Here is a 25,716-nt window from a genome sequence, read left to right on the forward strand (position 1 = left end):
AAAGTGCACATCGAAATGCAGTTATTAGTGAAATAAATATTTAAAAATGCATTAAGTTAGGGGGAAATGTTTGCAGAAAAACTGCAGAAAAATGTGTTCATCAAGGGAAATTCACACTAAAATGTTGATGGGTTTTCATGAGATTTTCTCCCCTTTTTAAAAGCAGATTGCTGGGGAAATGTGGAGCACTGAATTTAAGGTTGAAAAAATAAGAAAACAGAGAGAAACAAAGATTGACAATATCCTTCCTTGGAACTTTCTGAAGTTCTGAGGAAGAGCAAGAATCTCAAATACAAAACCCTCAGCATCCCTGACTGAGTTCTCAGAATTCTTTGCAACTGGGGAAGCCATGATGACTATTAAAGAGGGAATAAAGGTGAGACATGTTTGTGGTGCCGAGAGGCTTATAGAGATGGGCCGCCACTGACCACATTCTCTTCCTCTTTTTCTTTCCCGACTTCATTTTCCTTTGACGTTTGGTAGGAATAGTCATCCGAGGTACGGAACTCCAGGAAGAGGATGGTGGGAGGTATGAGGATCCCCATGATAACCTGCACGAAAGGAAGAAGGGTGGTTCAGTGCATGACAAGAGCCATTTATGATTTGAAATTTATGGTTTAGTTGCATATGATGCAGCTCAGGGCCAAACTAGAAATTCCTGGAGATGCCTGATTGGAGATCAGTGATCACATCACCTGTCTCTTGGTTCAGCATGTATTGAAGGGAGGGGGAACTGGAGCAGGACTGTGGCACTGGAGGAGGTATTATTCCTGCCCCTGGTACTATTCTCCTCCATATACGTACAGTTTTCCCTTCCCTCCTATATAGCAGGCCCAGGTGTCTGCAGGCGTAAGCAGTCCATGCCTACCTTAAGGCCGGGATTTTTCCTCATGCGTAACCTCCCCATCCACATGTCTGTCAGTAACATCTGGCTGCAGGTGTGTGCGATGAAGTCCCTGTGCTTTGCTGCCACTGCAAGTTTCAGGCAAGTAGAGTTGCTCCAGTTTTTCAGCTCATATGTCAAAAGTTTCATGGCTACTTGCTCATCATGCTTATATGACTGATCCAGCAGCTCAACAGCAAGCTGGCCAAAATCTCTGCAGAGATAAAGAATGCCAGATTGGCTAGCAGCTAACAAATTAAACATGGTAGTAAAAATAACATCACAGGAACAACGCAACAGGTCAAAGCAGTAAAGCCAGTAAAATCTATTAAAATTTAAAACCAGCCTTGAGGATGTACTGGAAGACCAGGGCAAGTAAAGTCCTCAGCTGGTTCTGAATGGACTTCAGGTTCAGTACCAGGTGAGACTTCTTGGGGAGGAAATTCAAGAGCCAGGGGTCACAACAGAGAAGACCCTTCTGTCTGATTCAACTTCAGAGAGCTGAAGGACTCAAACAGTAGATCATTGTAACATTGTGGCAGGTTCATGTCTAATACTAAGAAAATATAAATATAAATATAAACTATATACTAAGAATATATAAACATAAAAAAGCAGAACAGGAACTGGAGAAGGGCCTTAGCTCAGAAGGTCTCAGCTTAGAACGAGAGCCAGGGACAGGCCCAACGTCATCCAAATGAGCTTCATAGCTGAGTGGGGTTTTCAATCCTGGTCTCGCAGGTCTTAGTCTGACAATCTAACCGCTACATCACACAGTCCAGCCCCACACTCTGCGTGACTAACTTTGAGTTGTTGTCCAGGTCTTGAGAGATGTCATCCACCAGCTCGCTCTCTGAAGACTCGTGGGCCATGGCTTTGTAGAGTTTGCAGGCCACCAGTGCCTTGGCCATGGTCTCCTCTCCACGTTGCCAAAGGAAGAGAGCCATCTTCTGCCGCTTCATCAGCACTGCCCAGACCATGAGCTCATGGAAGGGGTACTGGAAGCGGCTGACTTCTGGGTCATCCACATCAATGTCTATCTCCTCTTCCTTTTTCTTCTTCTTCTTCTTTTTCCCTTTGGTTGGAGGTTCATCATCCTAGGAAGGAACAATTCAGTTAATTTCACATTTAGGCTACATTTTACTGGGGTTCCTGCAGATTATTGCAGGTTGTCCCCATGAATAAAGATAGATGCTTAAGGAAAAGGCCATGCACTGCTGTTAAGTTGAAGGTGAAGCCGGAAATACAAGCATGCAAAAATCATTGTGTGCCTGAATTGTTAGTACAAGAGTGCCTTCTTATGGAGATGACAATGCTTCCATGCAAAGCGTCACTGCAAATTCACAGCATGTGCTTTTCTGTGGGTATCACAGCTTAAGATGTTACCTGTGCAAGTGGCACATAGACAGATGCAGATCCTTCAGACCAATTCATCAATCATCCTACCTTCAAATCATTTGGCATGATGTTGGAGTTCAAATGAAATCACTGGAAAAGGACCCAAGGCTTCTAAATATCAGGTTTCTAAATAAATGACCCAGCAGTTCCTAAACTGTGGCTGAGGTACACTGTAGTGCCATGAGAGAACTGCTAGAGATCTCTGAGAAATTAATCCATTCATTATTTACAACCTGTGGCCCTCCAAATGTTTCTGGACTACAACTCCCATCAGCCCCAGCCAGCATAGCCAGTGATCAGGGATGATGGGAGGTGTAGTCCCACAACATCTGGAGGGCTGCAGGTTGTGCACCCCTGACCTACAGGCTTCTGTGAGCTCAAAGTGCCCTCTGTAGAGGAGGCTGACCCGCTGCATCTCTGCATGATTATCTGCCCCCTTCCCACTGCCTTCCAGCCAGCCTCTGTTGGACACAGGTCATACTGTTGCATCTCAGCATCAGGTATGGCTCAGCCTTTTGGTGCAGAGGTGCAACACAACTATTTGCCTTTAAAGGGGGTTACCTATTCTGTCTCTGGATAAATCGCTGATCTGGCTTGGGGCCCTTTCAACCAGCCCTTGCTAGGCATGGCCGATCCTGCTGTATCCCTGTTTCAAGTGTGATTGAGTCATGCAGGCATTCTTGGTGCAGAGAAAGGCAACAGCTAGAATGAGCATAAGGCATGTATTTCTCCAAGAACAAGCCAAGTCACATGCAAAGCAGGCGGCGACAGAGAGCGTCTTGAAGAAGGCCGAAGGGAAAGTTCACCTTTGAACATGAGATCTTACGCAGGAGGATCCAGCAAAGGGAGAACTATCCCATCTCCTAAATGGGGAAGGAGGATGGAGCATTACAACTGGAACTGGAGGCAATGAGGAAGGAGGTAACAGAAAGACAGTATGGGCAGTGGAGCAGAAGTTTTAAAGGACAAAAAGAGCCACAGCTAAGGGTGGGGTAGGGAAACACAATTAGCCTACTGTAGAGGGAAAATACTAACCATTTTCTTGACAGCCTAGAACAGGGAGGCTTCCCACAATTATTGTTCTTCAGTGGGTAACGAGGAGATCAAGTGGAAGTCCCAGAATTACCTACCAGGGTGCTGAGAGTTGTTAGGACACCCCTATCCCCCTCACAGTTACAATTCAGAGTTCCCTGGGAAGAGGGATTGGTTGTTAAATCACACTGTAAATTGTAACTTTATGAGGGGAACAGGGGTATCCTAGCAACCCTTATTTGTTTGTTTGTTTGTTTGTTTCATAAAATTTATACACTGCTTTGATTGTAACAAAAGCAACAGTCTCAAAACGACTTACAAAAAGTAAAACAGTAAAATCAAGAAAAAAAATCACAACCATACTTTAAAACATACAAAAGTTAAACAGATTAAAATTACCTCAACTTCCTAATCAATAATGTTTTTATCAGGGGGTGAAAAGAATACATTTGTACCTTGGAAGTCTAATGGAATCCGTTTCGGAAGTCCCTTCAACTTCCAAAACATCTGGAAACCAAAGCGCAGCTTCTGATTGGCTGCAGGAAGCAGGGTTTGCGGCGTTTGGGAGCCAAAATATTCAAGAACAAAGCTGTTCAAAAACCAAGGTACGATTTTACAGTGAAGGCACCTGCTTGATCTCAAGAGGCAGGGAGTTCCAAAGTATAGGCACTGCCTGTTCTTCCCAATCCAGAAGGGGCATTATGTGGCCCCTGTAGTAGTGCCATTTCTGCTGATAGGTCGATTTGGCACATGTGGAGTAAGGCGACCGGTAGGTAAACTGGTCCCAAGTTGTTCAGGGCTTCATATACTAATAGTAACACCTTGAACTTGGCCTGGTAGCTAATCAGCAACCAGTGCAGATCTCTGATCACAGGTGTTATTTACTGACAAGGCCTCACTCCTGTCAGCAATCGTGCTGCAGCATTCTGCACTAATTGCAGCTTCCAGATCAAGTGTGAGGGACGCCCCACATAGAGCACATTGCAATAATCCGGCCTTGAAGTAACCAACACATGAACTGCTGTGGCCGGTCCAGGAATGGCTGTAGCTGTCAAACCAATCGCAGTTGGTGAAAGGCGCTTCCAGGCACTGAGGCTACCTGCGCCTTCAGGGACAAAGCTGAATCCAGAGGCACCCCCAAACTGTGAACCTGCTCCTTCGAAGGGAGTGCAACCTTAACAAACTGCAACTCCTGGAATTCTTGGGGGGAACCACGACTATTTAAAGCGGACAGAATTTAGTCCCATTGTCTCTTCGTCTCCCACTCCTCTCAGAACAGGCAGTGGCCTTCGAAGACTCAAATGTGAACATGCTGCCACCTCCTGGGAGCAAAGGCACTAGCAGATGTGCCCTGCAATGGTGCCTGGCCAGCTGCACGTGGAATATCTCTAGATTTGGGCCACTGTTGCCCATTTTAAGCTTTCTAAGCCCAGCCATCTCCTGTCTCAGTAGGGATGAATGCTTTGTCATGCACTCATCAGAAAAGACAAAGAGATGTCAAAGAAGATTAAGCCTTGTTGATGCCTCCTTTGAACACGGCAAAGCTGCTTACCAGCCTGGCTTTGTATTTATATATATTTATATATTTTGCATGTGATCCTAACTGTGATATAACAATAAGTTCTTCTGCCCATTTAGAATAAAGGCTTATACACTTTGCACAGGGGCACTTTCTGCTTTATCCTAATAGCTCAAGGAGTACCCAGAAAGCATGGGTTGCTCTGAGGTTTCCAGAAAACCGATGTGTTATTTAAGAGGATCATAACGGGAAGAAGTTGGGGGGGGGGGCTGCACACAAACAGCTGCTCCCTTCCAAATGCAATAGGTGCAGCGCACATGCGGAACAGCTGCTACCAGAGTACTCACTGCAGGTATGGATGGATCATAGCTGTCAACCCTCCCTGCTGTTTCCCAATGCTATAATAAGGGAATTTCCTGCAAAAAGGGGAAAAGGTTGACAGCTATGGTATGGATCCATTGCTCTGCTCTGGCAGAATCAGACCAAATGAGGTGATCCATCTATATGCGATTCCAGCAGTCTACATGGATTTTCTCTGCCGCACCTAAAAGCATATAGCTTGAACACAAGGTGCTGCGTGCCAACAAACTTGGAAGAAAAATGAGATAATCCAAAAAGAAGGTAGTGGTTTTTTTTAGAATCATAGAACTTGAGAGTTGGGAGGGATGCCAAGGGTCATCTAGTCCAACCTCCTGCAATGCAGGAATAACAGCTAAAGAACCCCTGGCAGGTGGCCACCTAACCTCTGCTTTAAAACTCTCAAGCAGCTCTAGTCAGTATCTCCTTTCTTGTCATTTGAATCCATTGGTTTGGGTCTTGCCCCAGCATACCATATCATAAATTTACTCCCCCCCCCCGCCCCTAATTAGAGAAGAAACTTGTGTGGCAAAAAATAAATAAACTTACCTCCATCCCTAGAAGCTTGAGAGCTTTAGGCTGCATGTTTCAAAAAAGAAATGAAGCTTTTAGTTTGAAGAAATATTATTTTTGTCCATCTTCTGCTGCATGTTTCAAAGAAAGTCTACCTTTCATGCTATTGGTTAGCAGACATATCATGCCATGCTAGCTTCCTCCTTCTCCATTATAATGATACCCACCCCCACTCCACCTCAAGATTTAGCACACTAGCATGGCGGCTCCAGAAGGGGCTGTAGACCTCAGGCTGAAAAATGTTCTCTACCCCTGCACTATGAGGCGGGGAAGGGGGGAGTCTTCCCCATCACCTGCTCTTAGATCCCCCTTTACCCGGAGATGCTGCCAGGAATTGAAGCTGGGATCAATTGCATGCAAAGCATGTGCTCTACTAATGAGCTGTGCAACTGAGCTATGGTCCTTTGCTCTTAAGAACAAAGGAATTTGCTGGGTCAGACTTAAGGTCCATGTAATCCATGGACTCACAACACAAGACATGCCTCCTTCCCCCTTCCTCAAAGGGGTTTTGACAAAGGCAGGCCAATCTTAGCCTGCACCCAACCATCAACCTGTGTCACATTTCATTTTCTTTTTTCAGTTGCAAACACCTTCCTTCCTTCCTTCCTTCCTTAATGTCCAATGAAACATGTACCTCTTTCCCAATAAATCTGATCTAGTTTCATAGAAGAATGCTAAAGATGGGATCAAGCCAAATTCAGCACTTGCTGTGCATGCAGAGATCAAACAGAAGGAGAAAACAGACACCAATCTTGTGACAGATTCTTACCCTCTTTGGCCCAAATAAATTGTTGTACAGGGTTCGGAAGCTCTTTCGTGTATAGTTGCAGCGATATGCCCCTCCCATGAGATATTCAAGGACCAGGCCAATGTCAATGAGGCTGATATGGTAATCTGGTGGCAGATTTCCCTAGAAAACCCCCAAATAATTGTTTTGAAGCAAAATGTAAGCACGAGGGTATATATTTAGGACACAACCTGACACACATTTATGAGACTAACAGTGTCTAATTGTAGCCAAGCATAGACAAAAATCTGCTCTTTAATCTCCGGAACCATCATGCAAAATGTGGTTATGGTATTACAAGAGGTATCCAAATGCATAGTAGACAAACATCTTTCCAAAATATATAGTAGATTAATGCTACAATCCTATACACACTTCTCTGGAAGTAGTTCCCATTAATCTCAGTGGGATTTAAACGCATGCCTCGCAGAATTGACTTTTGAATTAGAAGGACTGACATCTGATTGAACTGGCTTAAAGTTTTGCTGTTACCTCCAATGACTAGCACAGGGAGACAGGCCAGCCCAACCAGCTGGTGGGTCCCATGTGATGCGCATGGTCCTGCAAAGGGCACCCACAAAGGAAGGTGTGAGCGCTCATTCCCTTACTCTGGGGATGGGCAGACAAGCAGTTCCCTGCATGGATATATGCACCAATTGTTGTCTGTATTCACTCTGTTAAACTGAAAGAGAACTACACCAGGGTGTGACTAGGAGGTTCTCAGACTACCCGGTAACACCCATTTCTTATCAATTTTAAATAATAATTAAAAATGGAGGGAATATCACAAATGTTTTGCTTTGCAAAATCCCATGCTGTTGAAAATCTTCACTCACTAACTAAGAATTTCATTTTCGCCACTAGGACTGATTCACTGGAGAGGGAATCTCCCGGATGGCTCCCCCTGTAGCAAACCATTGTTTTTTTTATCTCCATGAAATTGCATCTTTGAAAGCATTAGAAATGGCTGTATTTTGACTAAGTTTTACGTCTTCTACCTAATCTGACCAGCTTTTGTCTATTTGGAGTTTTTATCCATTCAAGAATTCAATTTTTTCTTAAGGGCAGTTCAAAGTTCTTTCAGTAATGCAGCAGAGGGAAGCTCCCCCTCTCCTTGGGCGATATTACATTCGTACCAGACTCTCAGATGGGGGGAAGGAAGGATCAACACATTCATGGGAAGCTGTCCTGGAAAAACCCTCACTGAAATGAGCACTGTAAAAGCACTACTGGGATCCGTGACCTTGATCCTTTCCAGTAGCACAATGATGGCATGAAGAGGGGTGTGTGATGACAGTTGGGACAGCAAGCAGGAAAACCAGGTTGAGTGCCTATCAAAACGTTGCAGCTGGCCTCTCCTATTACTAGGTTCAGTGTTAGCCTATGCAGCAGTTTGTGAATGAGCTTCACAAGCCTCCAGATGCCTGAACACATCTCTGGGTGTTATTGGTTCTGACAGCTGCTGCAGGCAACACAGAGAGCCTCCCTCCCAGCACCTTTGATCCCCATCCATTCACCCTACTGCAGCAACATATCTTATTGAAGAACAGGGAAGTCACTTGTTCATGGGCTGCTGAGTGAACAGCCCATCGGGATGTTGTGGCTCAAGATTCTCAAACTGGGACCCACTGCTTTTGAATGGTTAGGGAGAGTGAGAAAAAGGATTCCCTTGCCACACCTTGGGAGAAGACAGTGCTCCCCATCTCAGTTTGGGTAGGGGATGCCTCCTCTGTTCCCTCCTCCCCAACTTCTGCTCTTCAGAGACACACAAAGGGTATCAGGGTGGGCCTTTGGTACAGAGAAATCTGACCACCTGGTGCTATTAAGCAAACTCATGTTCACAACAATTCACAGCGTCTCGATGCCAAACAAGCTTTTGATTAATCTGCAGCCCTGATTTGGCAAACAAGTAGATTGTATAACCTCCTCTGTTATATTGCTGAAGATTGGATGGTTACATTTAAAAATCTGGCATGCATCCTGAATCTCTGATCAGAACACAATGCCTCCTTGTTTAAGCTGGTTGTCTTTTATGTGCCAGAGTACACGGAATGAGGTCTAGTCTACAAAAACATGGGACAATAGCTAACTAAGATGAAAATGAAACACGCTAAACAAGCCATTCACCTCCATGTTAACCCAGCCAAATCCCCCAGATTGTCGCTGAATGAGAATGAGCCATGGGAATGCAATGGAGGGGGGAGAGAGAGAGAGATGGAGAAACATACAACAATGTGTTAATGACATTGAAAAATGCTAGCCATGGAGCATGAGAGATGAGTTCAGAACATGCACCCAGTACACCATGAATGTGACCAGCTATGACCCAGACCCCCATGATTGCCACGTGTCCTTTCTTATTTGCTAGTCTCCCTTCTCTCCAATGAACACATGAACCGTTCTGCTGGATCAGACCAGAGGCCAGTGTAGTCTCACTTTCTGTTTCCAGTAGCAACCAGTCCATTGCCTCTAGGGCATCACCAGCAGGGAATCACCTCCCCTTGCTGTTCCCTTCAGAAGTATCCTGCCATTGAACACAGGCTTTTCCACACATTAGTTATCAATGCCAACAGAAGGCTTTTAAAGACTTCCATTCTTCATGGAGGTGTCTTATCACTTTTAAAAGCCATATAAGTAGAAGACAACTTTTATTCGCAACTATTTTCTTTCAAGACTTGGACTTTGTTAATTAACCCATATGTGACTCTTTTATGGTTTTACATACATCATTTTATTTGTATGCTGCCTTTCCACAGTTCAAAGCATGCTCAAGGCGGCTTACAGCATGAAAAAAAATCATAATTACAACATAACAAAAAATAGTCCTAAAGAATAAATAAAACATTATAACCTAATTCACATTTCAAGAACCACAGCATGGACCGAAACCCAGCTATCCTTTGTAACTTGCACTTCCCCAAATTTTGTGATGCAGTTCTCCAACCAAGTAACGTGCACAAAAATGTATACATATGAGGGAAAGTGTGCATAGAAATGCACATATTGGTGATAATAACATATAAAAGATGCATTTTATTGGGGGAAATTGCTTTCAAAATGTGTGTATTAGTTAAAACTGCATACAAAATTTTATTAAGAAGAGAAGAGTTTGGATTTGATATCCTGCTCTATCACTACCTGAAAAGCGGCTAACATTCTCCTTTCCCTTCCTCCCCCACAACAAACACTTTGTGAGGTGAGTGGGGCTGAGAGACTTCAGAGAAGTGTGTCTAGCCCAAAGTCACCCAGCAGCTGCATGGGGAAGAGCGGGGAAGCTAACCCAGTTCACCAGATTATGAGTCTACCACTCTTAACCACTACACTGCACTGAGAAATCCATGCTTAAATGCTGATGAATTTTCACGAGGATTGGGATCCCCCACCATCAAAACTGCTGTGGAATTGTGGAGAAGTGAACACAGATTGGAAATGTGAGAAACACAGAGAAACAGTCTTTGACAGATTCTCTCTTCCTAAGTAGTATCTTGTGGGCCCAATGGGCCAATGGTTTGACACATATATCTACTTCATGTGTCAGACAAATAGGAGCTCCCTACTCTTGGGAAAATGCAGAATGATTTTACACCCCCCCCCATTTTACCCCCTCCCCAAATTAACAGTTTTACCCTTGTTTCCCTTAGATGCTCCTTTCTAATCATTCCATGTTTTTGCAATGCAAGAAGCTGACTTTATCATTACAGAAAACATGCAATTTTTGAAGAAACGTTTTGGAGACCACATGTGACCCACCATCAAATAACACATGATTTTCCTGTTGACTTGTGCAATTGAGATAAATGTGAAAAAAACAGTTTGCTCATCCCTGCTTCCATTCCCAGTCTGAAAACATTTCTGCCATACCTTTTTTACATCTCTGACAAGCAGATGCAGGGTATTTGGTGGACCCAGTCTCTGAAAAAGACAACATGGCCAGGCACTGTCAGGAGGATATTTATATGGGAATGGTTTAGTCAAAGCATTCTCTTATTTACACCAGCCTGTGCTGGCTTGGGCAGATGGGAGTTGTAGTTCAAAACATCAGGTGGGCCCCGCCAGGTTGGTGAAGGCTCATTTGCACCAAAATGGGAACTGTACCAGCTCCTGACCATGTCCACCTCTCATTGCTGCCCATTCCCTTTCATACTTTTTCTCTCTCAAACTCCTCCCCCCGCTTTTTACTCCATTCCTCCAAACCATGTCCTTTTCCAAAAGTGGGCCTGCATCCCATGCTCTCTGTCCACTACCACAAGTCCTCTTGCACTAGTGGATGGGCGAGTTTTAATGTAGAGCAACAGAGGAATCCAATGGAACAGTTGCACTAGTGGAAACTTGTTGCACAACAGATTTGTGCAACAAAGCTACCAGCAACCTGCTTATGCTTTCTCTTGCACAACAGCATTCCAAGGGAGCAAAGCATTTTGCTAGTGGAACAAGCATACTGCTAAGTGACTTTAACTTAGCATGATGTTGGATACAGCCCTTTGTTTCCAAGGCCCTGATCCTTCTACACCTGTTAGCCTAGCACTTCCTCTTCCAGATCTGTCCACCTCACTAGGGTCAGCACAGTTTAGTCTATGACAGTCAGAGGCACACAGGATCAATACAGATCTGCCAAGGCAACTGGTGCCTCTTAGGATCAGAGCAGAACAACCAATGGGAGTTGTGTACTCCCACGTCTGTGCTGATCAAGTCACTGCCAGAAGTTTTATCAAGAGCTCTTAGCATATCATCTCTTGGCATATTATCTCAAAATGCCCTAGCATTAAGAGCACACCCGCCCCTTTATGTTTTGGAAGGGCTCCTAGAAAGTTCGCTCACAGTGTTGTAAAGCTCTTCCAGTCGTGGGATGGTGAGGAAGCGCTGCATGCTGACACCGTTTTCAATCAGTAGCTTCACAAAGTCCACCCGATCCAGCACAAGAGCATCCAGCATCGCTTGCTCCAGGGAATTTACCTACAGAGAGGATGGAATGCACCATGAATTGAAATTCCAAATATATAGAAACAGTGTGAAGGTACCATGTTGGAAGACCTGCTTTGTCAAAGGCTGGTGTTTGGGAGGTGTCACCATCATCTGTGGTCAGAACTTTTTTCAGCTGGAACTCACCAGAACTCAGTTCAGGCACCTCTCAGGTGGGCGCCATTGCCATAACAAGGGTTTGTGGTGAGTTCTGGCACCTCTTTCACCAGAAAAATAGCACTGCCTGTGGTCTATTTCATTGCACATTACATTTATTTCACATTGAGCACTGATTTGCATGTTGTTCCCCCACTCCCTAATGCATGCACCAGGAGCATGTGGGGGCTGCTGTGAATGACTGTACAAGTCATACAGTGACAGTCCCCATGTGAAGATGGTGATTCTCACTAACAGTGTTCCCAAGTAAGTGCTGCCTGGCAGCAGCAGCGGAGCAAGTTGATCGGGCACCTGGGGTGGCGTGCATGCCCTGGGCCCAGGAGCGGGGCCAGCTGCCTGTGCGGGTGGGGCAAGCCAGGGCAGGATGCTCCACGGGGCCTCCAAGGAGTCTGCCTGCCTCCTCTCACTCAGCTGCCCTACAGCTGAGGGGGAGGCGGGGGGGTGGACCGTTTGGGGCAGTGTGGAGCCTGCAGGCACGCTACAGGCCCCGCGGCGAGTGCTGCCCGGCATTTTGTCAGCTAGTCTTAAGTTCAGCTCTCCACATTGCCACATCAGTTTGTGATTTGAAAAACTCAAACTAGCTTCTCGTGAATATTCTTGTGCAAATTTTCCCTGCTATGCACCTCTTAATATGCGCTGTCTCCACATATACACATTTTTGCAAAGCAATTATCCCTTATTTAATGCACTTTTGTAGGTTAGTTTCACTAAGACATGCGTTTACGTTACACAGTTCAGTAGAGAACTCCACTGCAAAATTTGGGAATGTGTGAATTTCGAAGGATGGCTGTGTATTGGCTCATCCAATGGTTTCAGAAAGCTCAGATTAGGTAAGCTCACATTTAAATGTGATCTGAACTGAGTCCCTAGATTCCCCATCTCTAGCTATCAATATTTAAAACCAACTATGAAATACAATGCAGTTTAAAACTACAATGTAAGAAAAGAACAGGGCTGTAGGAGTTAAAACAAGGCATTGGATAAAGCACATTATTTATCGGTTAAACCACAGCTTGGGAACAGCTGTGGCCCCCAGAAGTTGTTGGACTCCCAACTGCCATCATCTCCAGCCAGCATGGCCAGCAGCCTAGGATGATAGGAGCCAGGGTCCAACAACATCCGGAGGGCTACAGATTCCTCAACTTCAGTGACTCACCAAAAGCCCATCTAAACAAAAGTTTTGCATGCATTCCAAAATGTGCAAAGGGCGGCTTGCTTCTATATCCACAAGGTCATGGTTCAGGTGCTGTGTATTACACCAACCTTTTGGTTTTAAAGCCCAGATAATCAACCATGGAATAAATCCATTCTATAAACATATGAAGGGCCAGTTCAGGTAAAGATCCTGGCTTCTGGAGCCTACATCCCAAGGGCACATTCAGACACACTTGTCATTTACACATGGTGCCAGTGGGGAAGGTTATGCCCACAAGCTATACATGAGTGATAGTCCAGAAAGGACCAGCATCTCTCTGAAGTCATCTTGTGGGTAGAAGTCACCATTTACACGTGATGGGTAGCCACAAAACAGGGGTGAAGCCTCCAAAGCTCAATGCCATGAAGATGGCTAAAAGGTGCACTGAAATACTTTTCTTTTAAAAGGGCAGCGAAGGCCACAGTGCAGTTAGGCCCAGCTGTTCTTCAAGGGACTTCTCTCCTGCTGACACAGATAGAAAGATACATCTGAAATTGGCTGTGAAACTGGAAAAGCATAAAGGAGTAAACGAACCAGTGAAGACAATTGGCGTTCAGAGCAATGGAAGGGCAATGCCATTTTTAAGCTCACCCAGTTCAGTAGCTCAAGTTTCCTTGGATCTGTTTCTTCCTCCGGTTCTTCTTTCTGTTTCCCACCTTTCTTTTTGCCTTTCCCTTTCCCTCTTGCTGCTTTTGCTTGAGGTGCCGGAGATTTCTTCTCCTTTTCTGGGGCTGTCCCATCCGTAACCGCAAGGCTTCCCAATGGCTGCAGTTAACAGGATACAAAATGGAGGTTCAGGGGGTGCTGAGCCAATGCACCACAGGACACCCCTGTTTATGTCCCTGCCTATGCATATACCAGTCAACATCTCAGTTTGCATCAGGGATTCTAACAAAAAAACTGGCCAGTAGACCAGGCGAAAGACTGATTAAAAGGGTTGCAAAAAGCCCCAGGTTCAATCCCTGGCATCTCCAGGTAGGGCTATGAATGTCCTCTCCCCAAAACTCTGGGGGACAACACTAAGCTAGATGGACCAGTGGCCTGGCTCAGTATAGGACAGCTTCCTATGTTCCTAATACTTCCATTTTACAGTTGAGGAGCACTGAGGCTGAAAAAGAAGCAATTAGCATGCAAGACCTGCGATTGGAAGGATTCTCCCCACCCCGATGCAACTTTACTTGCTACTGAAATCCTTGCTGGTCTACTGTTAATTGCCCAATCTTCCCTGATGTAGAGCATCATATAGCTGTCCAACCTTGAAGTGGGAGTGTGGTGACATTTTCTATTTTATTTTATTTTAAAAAACAAATAACCTCTCTATGCAAAGATTTACCGGCCAATGATGCCCAAAGACGAAGATTTGACTGCGTGCAATATCCACACGGTTCCAGGCCAATGCTAAGCTCAGCTGATCTGGTGCAGATGCATTAGTACCTAAGCAAACAAGCAAGTATTTACCACTCAGTGTATAGAATCTCAGCTTTCTGCCAATTAAACAAGCAAGCAAGCAAGCAAGCAAAACCCGATCAGAACTCCAGTCCTACTCACTACGATGGAAGTATTTTCTCTCTCAAGAAATATATCAAATTGTTAGTTTCAAAAGCTACAAGAAAAAGCAGCTTCAGCTGGGAGGCAAGAATGAGATATGTCTTTTTCATATCTTTGGCAAACTGAGTGAACTGAAAATATAGAATTGTTGGGGAACTGCCTATCTCCTCTGTCTCCACTGGTATGCTTGCTATGCACATCTGACATAGAAGGTATGAATGCAGGGAGGCACACATGCTTGCAACATTAATGTCTTGCTCATCCAGGAGCTTCTGAATTGTCCAAAGGCCTCCGGGTGACTGTAGCAGCTGCTGTCAGAAAACAATAGCTTGGTTCCAAAGAACTGAGTTGAAAGAGAAAATGTTTTAGCACTGTCCTCTGAACTTCTGCATAAGCTGCTGAAATACTTCTCACCATGCAGCACTGTGATTTATTGTGGCTGTCTTACAGTTGAAAGGCAGGGTGACTGAGGAAGACACAGGCTGTCACATATACCACTGTTCTCTTGTTTGGTCACAGCAAATAAAATTGCTGCTACTACAGATCACCTAGTGGCCTTTGTGTATGGGATGGCTGGTTCAAGTGCTGCTGCATGGGAGCAGACCATGAAGAAAGTCAGTGTGACTGGTTGTGCCTACTCTGTATTCAGCGTAAACCATTTGCTGGAGGTGGAACAGGCCAATAGTCAAACATGTTCCAATTTTAAAACCAAAGAAGGGCTCCTCTTTTCTTCCATGTCCTGAGACATATTAGATTATCAAAAAACCTCATTAGCATACTTCTCCTCCCATCAATTTATAAACATTTAGCACAAGTGGCCATCAATGTAATTTATTGTGTTGCATTAAAAGAAAAACAGTATCTTCTAGCACATATGATCCCAGGGTTGAAGGAAAAGTTCAGGAAAAAGAATGTAATGGAAAATTCAGTAGCAGACATAGCCTATATGCTGGGCTTCTCTATATTCTAAGTGAGCCCAAATAAACATTTAACATTTGGTACATAATTAACCTTGAGATTCATGAGTCAGTTGGATTGCTAGCCAGATATGCAAATGGAGGTGATATATTTCATCACTTTTCCGTATTCTTGCTTGGATAGCTCACCTTTAAGCAGAGCTGTTAAGATGGACATCTCAATATCTTGCTGCCCCTCAGAGCCCATGCGGAACACGGTGATCTAAAAGCAAAAAGTGAAGGGAAAGCGTAAGCAATACCTCCATATCCCTCTGGTGCAGCTCTGCTTTTCAGTGTAGCTCTGCATGTTATCAGTGATGCTCCCAACAACTGAACACACTATTCCCCCAAAGCAGTCCCCAAAAGTCAAATTTTGGTCACGCCCAGGAAGTCAGGCAAGTATTGCCCTGGGCAGGCTTCCCAGGACACCGAGTTCTGTAGGTGAGGTCTGGCCACCAAGAAAGCCATGTCATCATGCATGCCCATCTGCCAGGCCTCAGATGGAGACAGGACACAGGGAAGGGCTTCCAAGGATGTTGAGCATGCCTCTTGCACAACATGGCTGTGTTGCATGGCAGAAGCATTGGCAGGAACTAAAATGGTGGGGTGAAGTTGAGGATCATAGAATCATAGAGTTGGAAGAGACCACAAGGGACATCCAGGCCAACCCCCTGCCAAGCAGGAAACACCATCAAAGTATTCCTGACAGATCAGCAGGATTGGTTCAAGGGGGACTTTGCCATCATGACGGCCCTGAGCCTTTCTCCTTCGCCAACCTTGTGCCCTCCATATGTTCTGGACTACAACTCCCATCAGCCCCAACCAGCATAGTCGGGTAGAAAAAGGCTGCCTTATAGGCTGCTGTGCCACTCAGCCGCGGATTGTAGCTTTGGTTTTTAGATAATATGCTGCTATGGTCCTTGGAGACGTCTGCAAAGCCATAAAGAGTATAATTCAATTGGCACAGGAGAGAGAGAGGGAGAGGGATTTATCCTCAGACCGGAACACAGGGATTTATATTTAATCTGATCAAATTGGTCTCCTAACTTCTTCTCAAAAACAAATAAATAGAAGAGGAAAAGTCCTCTAATTGCTATTGCTGAAAAATGTACATTCTGTAATTTGTTTACCGGTACTTTACTTTGTGAGGAGGGAGATGCAAAAAAAAGTCCTTTGTTGATGGAGGCCTTTAAGAAGCTTGATGGACAGATTATATAATCAGAAGGGCTTCCCCACCAGCCCAGATGGTGGTGCCACATGGCTGGCTAAATTAAAGGGGTGGCCAAGTCCTAAAATGCCAATTAGCCAAAGAATGGTATTGACTTAAATCCAGTTAATGTGGAAGAGGGGTTTTTCCTTACCATTGTCACTCCAACATGGGTGCAAATGGGATCAGGCTAAGTAACAGAAATAATCACCTTTCCCCATTTGTCTTTCTAGTCATAGTTCAAACATTTGGAAGGCACCAGGTTGGGGAAGGCTGATCTAGGGTGATATTGCCCACCCTGATCAGCAGCGGCTCTCTGATGTCTCAAATCATTATTCAGCAACAAATCAATTTTAAAGGTAACAACGTTGGACTCCAGCTCCCATTAGCCCTAGCCATCAAAACCAATGGTCAGGGATTTTGGGAGCTGTAGCCCAACGACACATGGCGGGCACCACATTGCCTATCCCTGGAACACCCCAAATCTCACTCTTGGGTTCAAACGAGAGGTGAGGGTTGGAGGTTGTGAGCAGGGCCGTCTTAAGCATTTCTGGTGCCATGGTGCAAAGCTCCCTCCAGTGTGTGTCCCCCCCCCTTTCCCAGAGTTTTTTAGGGGCTGGAGGAGGCGGGCAGCGGCTGGAGGGCGGCTCCTCCGGCAGGGAAGAGGCAGAGGCGGGAAGCGGCACCTCCCAGCTCAGATGGCTGTTTCGTGCCACGGCGGCCACGGCAGACGGAGGCTCCAGGCGTGGCACTGCTTTGGCGCAGCATGGCGGAAGCGGGCGAGGGCTGCAAGCTGATGCCAGGAGGCGCTGCGTCCAGCCTCTGCTTCTTCCCTGGAGCCCTCCAGAACTTGGCACCCCAGTGCCCCGCGCCACTAGCCTCCCCTGGTTGCGAGTGAGGAAGGTGGGTCAGGCTTTGGGAGGTGCCTTTCACCCTTTGCCCTGGCTGTGGCTTCCACCATGAGTGCTTCTCCTCCGCCTGGTGTGTGATTTTTCAGCAGGAAGCTGGCTCAGAGGAAATGATTTGCTCTCTCCTTCCGCTGTGCAGCAGCAGCCTTGATCTGGTTCTGGCTGCTTTTGCTTGCCCAGGGCCTCTCGTTTAAGAAGTGTCCCCCATGGTATGTTTGGCCATGATGCTCAATTGGTTTTGCAAGTGAAGTGTAAGATGCTTACAAGTTCTTTCTTTTTCATGCACTCCATGAGAATAACAAACAGCTGGTGAGCTTGGTTCCTGCTGTAGTTAAAGGTTTTCTGAATGGTGACAAGCAGCTGGTCCCTCAGAGACTCACTGATGATGCTAATGTCAAGAGACAAAACAGAAAACAAATATTTTCATGCTCAGACTTCAGGAATGAAGGCAAATGGATTTGTTTGTTTGGTTTTCAGAAACCAACCCTCGGAGTACAAACTTGTGTTGCTCTCCTCAAAGTTAAGTCCCACTGAATTCAAAGATGCAGAAGATTGCAGTCTTCGTTATATAATTTTAACCAGCTTAACCAATTGTAACTGTTTAATCTTTATTTGTCTGAGCATACGGTGTAAAGCCCCGTCATGTGCATGACAAATTCCCTCAAATTAGAACAGTAGTCTTCAACTTTTTTTAGACCCAGGACCCACTTGTAACCCAAGTATGTATTTAAGAATTACTCTCTTTCTTATTTCTTACTGATTGGTTGGTTGGTTGATTGCATTTATATGCCACCTTTTCCTCCAAGCTGCTCAAGGTTCTTCCCCCAACAGCCCTGTTAGGCTGAGGGGCAGTGACTGGTCCAAGGTCACCCAGCGAGCTTCATGGCCAAGTGGGAGTTGTGAGCCCTGGTCTCCCAGATCTATGTCCGACTATACCACACTGACAGGTATTTTGCTAGTTCATAAAAACAGGTCCTAGTACATCAGATGTGGCTGAAAAAGACTTCAAAAGCTATCTCACTCCTCCCTGAGCACACTGTGATGAGAGCCCTCTAACCCTGGCCAATTTCCTCTTATTTCAATTTGGCCAGCAGGCAATTCACTCAGACTCGTGAGTCTGCTGAGCTTCTCGGGAAATTTTGCTCTCTAATCAGAATGAGGTGAGAGAGCTCCCCAAAGGCTCCTGTTATCGTGGAAGCTGTTTAGCCTGAGAACCTTTATCAGATCCTGGGCTTTGCCTGACAGGGCCTGAGAGATCCAGCACAGAGATGCCAGAGCAGCAAGAAGCTTCTGAGGTTAACTCGGAGAGAAGAGGCCTTTGGTTTTCTCTTTAAAAAAGTGGTGGGGGTGAAATTGTGAAAATTAAGCTGGCGAGTAATCTATTTAAAAATGGAACATCTGCTCTGGAGCATACTGAAGTTGAAGAGAAGTTCCCATTTTTATTAATACATCTTAATAATGTAATACTTAGCATTTACATAATACCTGAGGGTTTTCAAAGCTCTCTGCATACATTATTTTCGTCATCCTTGCAACCACCCTGTGAATTAAGGGTTGTATCTACTGTAGTCCTACTCTGAGTAGACCCATTAAAAGATAGTTGTGCTCATTCATTTCAGTGGGTCTACTGTGAGCAGAACTAACATTGGATCTAGCCTACAGGCTGTGAGGACAAAGGACTGAAACGGAGGAGTGCTTAAAAAGCAGGGGGAGGGAACTATTTGGAGTCTGAGGGCTGCATTCCCTTGCAGGCAACTTTCTGGATGCCACATTGATTGATTGATTGATTGATTGATTGATTGCATGCATAACCTACCTTTTTTCTCCAAGGAACTATACATGGTTCTCTCCCTCCTTATTTAATCTCCACAACAGCCCTGTGAGGTAGGCTAGGCTGAGAGGCAGCAATTGGCCCAAGGTCACTCAGTGAGCTTCATGGCTGAGTGAGGATTTGAACCCAGGTCTCCCAGTTCCTAGTCCAACATCACATTAGCTGTGCTGGGCATGTCCAGCAGCAAGAGTGGGCAAAGCAACAGATGTAGAGTAGGCAACACTCCAGCCATGCAGAAGCCAGAGGTTTCATTACTCCATCCACATGGGCGTCGTAGGGTGGGGGCGGTGGGGGCAGGCCGCCCCTCGTGCCGCCCCTAGGCGGGTGTGTGCGGTGCTGCTGCTCCCGGGGTGACGGAGGGAGCGGCGGTGCGTGGGGTGACAAGCGGCGGCCCCTCCCACCACTCCCACGCGCCGCCGCTCCCTCCATCACCCCGGGAGCAGCAGCGCTGCACGGACGAGGCTCCCGAAGCGGTGGCCCGGCATCCCCGGGGGCGGGGCGTCGCCGCATGTGTGTGCGTCATGACACACACGCAGCGATGCCCCATCCCCGGGGATGGCGGGGCCGCCACATCGGGAGCCTCGGTGGGCTGCAAAGAGCCCCGAAGCCGCAGCCTGGCACCCCTTTGCGCTACGGCAGCTGCTTTGGGGCTCTTTGCAGCCCGCCGAGGCCCCCAAGCCCCCGCCCGGCATACCCCGGGGGCGGGGCGTCACCACGCGTGCGTGCGTCATGACGTCATGACGCACACACGTGTCGCGATGCCCCGCCCCCCAGGGGTGCCTCTTGGCTTCCCGCCCCGGGCAGCCAAGGGGCTAGGAACGCCACTGTCCATCCACACAAGGAATTATCGCAACTGAAGGATGCATTCCAGCTAGGCAAAAGCACTTGTGAAGGGTGTGAAGCAGGGCTAGTGAGGGGTGTGGTCTGGGGAGGGGTCTTAGCTTGGGGAAGGTCACAAGGGCTGGATAGAGAGGCTTGGAGAGCCACATTCAGCCCCTAAGCCTGAAGTTTCTCACCCCTGACAGAAAGTCCTCCAGCAAGTTCATAGAGGAGACAATATTGGAACCTTGGTCAACAGCTCAGGTTTTGCACCATGCAAATAAGCCTTCCGTTGTGCACGCCCTCCTCTCCTAGTCCTCACATGGACCAAACGGCTGAAACTATAGTTTGATTTGTTTGAACATAACAGTCTGGTTTGGATGTTACACTAAACCCACCGTTGAGCTCTATAAGAGAAACCGTGCACAAGCCTCTAACTTCAGTACTCTCAGCTCCCCTCTCCAGCCACAAGAGATTGGAAGTGTCCACTTCCCTGTTTAAGCTCACTGTGATGTGTTGTTATCTCCAAAGCTGAAACTGTGGCTTCTTTTAGACTATGGTTCATCAAAACAAGTCAAGATCAGAAATCATGGTTTAGCCATGGCTTGTTTCAATGAAGTTTAAAGTTGAAACTAAACATAGTTTGTCCAAGTTTGTATGTAGCAGCAAACTGTGGTTATGTTACAGGTAGGTAGCCGTGTTGGTCTGCCATAGTCAAAACAAAATAAAAAATAAAAAATTCCTTCCAGTAGCACCTTAGAGACCAACTAAGTTTGTTCTTGGTATGAGCTTTCGTGTGCATGCACACTTCTTCAGATAGTGGTTATGTTAAACCAGGATGCTTCCCATCTCCTCTGGCATGTGCTGGGGGAGTGGGGGCTCATGGCTTGATCAGGCTTGTTCACAAAGTGCTAAATAATGGTTCAGTGATAAGTGTGCACCAGGACAATGGCAAATTGTGGTTTCTTGAGAACATGGAAATAAGGTACCGTAAGCAAGAGGAAGGAGAGTGTGCACAGGCGCAACATTGTTTGTGCAGCTGGTCACAGCGTGCTTTGGCGCTATGTATGAATAGTGACGCAGTCTCCTAACCACTACGTTACACCAATTCTAACATGTCAGTTACTCTTACCCTCCTTCTTCTGAGTACTTGTGTGCAAATGATAAGATGTCTGACGCTCGTCCGCTGCCATCACAGATCACAACAGGAAGTGGCGGCTCTTCACGCAGGCACTCCAAGACGATGGATATCACATTGGGACCACCTTCGACTATCAGTCCAACCACAGGGACCCCCTGCCCCAGCCCTGTAGGACAAACCAAACAGGCCATTAAACACCAAGTGAATGTTTTGAAAGGGTGGAAACTTCAGGTTGTCAATGAAGCAGGATGCTGTAGAAATACCAGGGCATGAGACAAGGAGAAGCTGCTGAATAATCTGTGAAATTGTACAGTACTTTTGATGAACAGCAGAACCTGCTCGTAAAACTCAATAGAGGGCACAGCAGTTACAGCGGCATAGAAATGGCATGTGTTTGTTGTGTAGACATGCTGCCTGCAAAATGACAGCCATTTAAAGGCTCTCCTAAGGAGCATAATCGGCTGTTTATTGTTAGGATGCAAATAATGGTCGGTCGGCGTTAGAGACGACAGCTGAGCACCCCTTTGCTGTCCCTGCCTCACTGTGATCTCCAGGCATAGGATGACAAAGGGAAGCCCATAGGTCACAGGATCCAGGCAGACTTGGTCACATGTCAGGAAGTTGGAGGACTAAAAGTAGAAAAATAATTATCTCGCACTTGGCATGATATGCCCTCAGGAAGTAGGTGCTTAAATTCAAAATGCTGGGGGTCAGGCAGAATTATAAAGAGATTAGTCTCAAGATGTAGTAAATGCTGAACAACAAAAAAAGCAGAAGAAAACGCACATTCTCTTCTTAATGCACATTAGACAAATGGGGGGTGGGGGAGAGAACGCTTTGAACACCACATCCCTACTTCCAAACCAGCAATACCCTTACTTTAGACTTCTCTCTAGGGAGGGGTGAGAAACCCAGTGGCCCTCCAGATGCTGTGGGATTCCAGCTTCCTGACCCCTGGCCATACTGGCTGTTCAGAGTCCAACAAAACCCAGGCCACATTCGCACCATACCTCTACAGCACTTCACTACCACTTTAAACTGTTGTGGCTTCCCCCAAAGAATCCTGGGAACTGTAGCTTGTTAAGGGTGCTGAGAGTTGTTAGGGGGATTTCCCTCCCAGAGCTATAATTCCCAGAGCAAATTAACAACCAATCCTTCTTGCCAGGGAACTCCGGAAATTGTAGCTCTGTGGGGGGGAATAGGGGTCTCCTAACAACTCTCAGCCCCCATAACAAAGAATGACTCCCATAATTCTTTGGGGGACTATTTATAGTGACGCTTTAAATGTATGGTATGAATGTGACCCTAGAGGGTCACAGGCTCCCCATGCCTCAACCATGGGCCAAGCATTTTGCTGCCTGAGGTGAAAGGCAAGATGGCGTTCTCTCTCTGTCTCTCTCTCTCTCTCTCTCTCTCTCTCTCTCTCCCCCCATTTCACATATAGAAGCCAGCTGGAGTGGCAGCTGAATCTTGCATCCTCTATTGCACTTGGAGGCGACAGGTTAGTATAGCGGACTAGAGACAGGCCATGTGGCATACACAGCTCTGCCTTCCAAGAGAAGGGCTCTGGAAGGGCTACCATCTGCTGCCTGAGGTGGACACCAATATCCCGCTTCCACTGCTGAGCTCCATCAAATAGGCAGTCCGTTCACACATAGGTTTTGTTTTGTTTCTTTAATTGCCAATGATTTTAATCAGGAAAATGAACTGCATGAAAAGGGTTGACCCTCCAAGTGCCACTGTTTTGCAAGAGAGATTGAAATACGTCAGAATGAATGCTCATTCAAGATTAGACATTGTCTAACGGAGGGGTCAGCAAACTTTTTCAGCAGGTGGCTGGTCTACTGTTCCTTAGACCTTGTGGGGGGGCCGGACTATATTTTTTGGGGGGGAAATGAATTAATACCTATGCCCCACAAATAACCCAGAGATGTGTTTTAAATAAAAGCACACATTCTACTCATGTAAAAACACCAGGCAGGCCCTCTGCCTGGTTCCCTGTAACCTCACTTCTTGCAGGGTTAGATCACCCACATCCATAGAGGTGAACATCGGGTCTAAGGCATGTCCACGACTATGAGTTGGGCCAAACTTATTCAGGGACAGCCCCATGGAGGCCATGCTTTCCACGAAGTCCAACGCCCTGCTTCTGAGGATCAAGCAGGGCATATTGTTGTTCCACAGCAGCTGGTATTCAGCAGCCTGCTGCTTCTGAACAGGGAGGCTCCATAGAGTCATCGTGGTGAGAAGTCACAGACAGGCCTCATCTCCTTTTCCATGAATTTCTCTTATCCATTTTTAAAGACAACTAAGCTTTCCTCACATCTTGTGGCAACAAACTCCATATTTATGTCCTGAGTCTCATTACTGTCTGTCCCAAAATGACCACCTCTCATTTTCATGGGATAAGCCACACTTCTAGAATTCCCACGATTCCTTACTGCATTTGCTTGGGGTGATACACTTGCATTCACCACCACGAATACAGCCCACTCTGTCAGCCACTTTCATCACTCTTGGATAGCGGTGGGCAAGTGCCAAGGCAGGGGGGTGAAAAGCGGAATCGCCAGCACCTGCCCTGACAGAAAGAGAACCTGCCCTCTTCTGTTGTGCCCCCACAGAAACTGTGGAATCGCCTCCCAGCGGAAAGATGCCAATGTTCTTCCTGTTGGACTTCTCCCAGTAAAGTCCAGAGCCGGCCCAAGACATTTTGGCACCTCAGGTGAACCACAAAATGCCCCCCTCCAGGGAAGAAGGGGGAGTGAAGCTCTACATTAAGCACAAGGGGGGGATATGGATCTGCATTCTTGGGGGGCAGATCTGCTGGCCCTGTGGATCCTGCTATCTCATTACTGGCCTGGCCCTGGTAAGGTCTATTGATCTTCTACAGATTTTTGATAGGGGGTTATACCCATGAGGATATTCTGCACTCAGAAGTGACCTGTTTTGTGAATGAGCCATATATCTCCGGTCACTTACGCGTGTTGATTTTTTGGAGCGAGATGTGCTTCTCCAGCTGGCGCCTCAGTTTCACTTCTGCCCCGTATTTGCCGAAGGTGCCATTGTCGGCCAGGATGAAGTGCGTATGGGAACTGTTGAGCACAGAGAGTTTGCTTAGTGGGTTTGACATGGTTTGATAAACTCTTGTCACCTGTCAAAAAGAAAAGGGCATTTTTAATTTAAAAATAAAATAGAAACAAATAAAAACTGGCTCATATTTGCACTTGCATCTGGATTCTGGGAATATTGGACTTCAGCTAGTTTAAACAGTAATTTCATCTCGTTCAGGAATCTTTGGGAACTGTAATCAGGGAGCTAGAGATCTCTCAAAAACCTTGCCAAACTATAATTCCCAGAATCCTTTGGGGAGGCAAACCATGGCAGTTATTCATTTACTTGTTTTTTGCCCTGTAAAGTTCTCGGGCCAGCACACAGAACCCCCATTCTTCTATTTTATTTCTCCTTTTGAAGTAGATTAGGCTGCCCCCCCCCAATATCTAACACACTAAACACTCTTCCACACGGACTCTGAATTGCTTGGCATTTGCATGGCACTTTAAAGAGGGTTTGAAGCATTTCATGTACATTATGTCAGCGGCCCTTACTCGCTTGCAAAGTAGGCCAGCATTATTATCTTCTTACTGCAAAGGGAGGGCAGAAAGGCTCTGGCTTGCTTAAGGCCTTCTTGTGAATTCGTGGGTGCGTGAGGTAAAGTTGAAGCTAAGGATCTCACTGCTTAGCCAACACTGATATAAAGCTAAATTGGTATAAAACTGTTTATGGTGTGGACCTCCCCTCTGGACACTATTTCCAGTGAAGCCACGTTCAGAAAGTGAAAGACAGCTTAGCATAAAAGGCTCCTGTCTTTGGAGTAGTAAATGGCAATCCCGTGGCCCAGGTGAATATACAGTCGTACTTTGGTTGACGAACGCCTTAGCAGTCAAACGTTTTGGTTCCCAAACACTGCAAACCCAGAAGCGAGTGTTCTGGTTTGCGAACGTTCTTTTGGAAGCTGATGGGTCTTCTGCGGCTTCCGACTGAGTGTAGGAAGCTCCTGCAGCCAATTGGAAGCTGCGCCTTGGAAGTAGAACATTTTGGAAATAGAACGGACTTCCGGAATGGATTCCGTTCAGCTTCCAAGGTACGACTGTAGCTTTCAGCCACTGGGTAGCTCTTCATTCTGTCTGGGGTGCAAAGGGGAACAGTGGAGTTGGAGGCAGACGTTTGCTAGCTGCAGCTTGTCATACAGGCATAAGAAAAATGCAGCTGCTGAATTCTCTTCTATCCCAGCTATTCCAAGCCACAAGACTCCAAACACTAAGATTTACTGATACTAATATTTGCATTCTGCTTTTTCTGCACACAAGAGACCTAAAGCACTAGATGACTGAGATCTAGCCATACTCAGACTTGCACACTGTTCCGC

General features: G+C 46.2%; 1 protein-coding gene across 6 annotated transcripts in view; it reads right to left on the reverse strand.

The window, feature by feature from the left end:
- TRPM1 (transient receptor potential cation channel subfamily M member 1) overlaps positions 1-25,716 on the reverse strand; it is a 52,204-nt gene that overhangs the window by 15,818 nt on the left and 10,670 nt on the right. For 3 of the 6 annotated variants that reach the window (XM_033166884.1, XM_033166887.1, XM_033166883.1), the window contains exons 6-18: positions 24,270-24,441; positions 21,282-21,456; positions 17,764-17,887; positions 15,535-15,607; positions 14,214-14,314; positions 13,472-13,645; positions 11,368-11,502; positions 10,411-10,461; positions 6,532-6,672; positions 5,739-5,768; positions 1,688-1,980; positions 869-1,097; positions 429-551 (exon numbers count right to left, since the gene is read on the reverse strand). In XM_033166884.1, the coding sequence (XP_033022775.1) occupies positions 429-551; positions 869-1,097; positions 1,688-1,980; positions 5,739-5,768; positions 6,532-6,672; positions 10,411-10,461; positions 11,368-11,502; positions 13,472-13,645; positions 14,214-14,314; positions 15,535-15,607; positions 17,764-17,887; positions 21,282-21,456; positions 24,270-24,441 (1,821 nt within the window). The remainder of the gene's footprint in view (positions 1-428; positions 552-868; positions 1,098-1,687; positions 1,981-5,738; positions 5,769-6,531; positions 6,673-10,410; positions 10,462-11,367; positions 11,503-13,471; positions 13,646-14,213; positions 14,315-15,534; positions 15,608-17,763; positions 17,888-21,281; positions 21,457-24,269; positions 24,442-25,716) is intronic. The other 3 variants (XM_033166885.1, XM_033166888.1, XM_033166886.1) reach the window with 2 other exon arrangements.

Source organism: Lacerta agilis, chromosome 13 (genome assembly GCF_009819535.1).
Source record: "Lacerta agilis isolate rLacAgi1 chromosome 13, rLacAgi1.pri, whole genome shotgun sequence".
In the NCBI taxonomy this organism is placed as follows: domain Eukaryota; kingdom Metazoa; phylum Chordata; class Lepidosauria; order Squamata; family Lacertidae; genus Lacerta; species Lacerta agilis.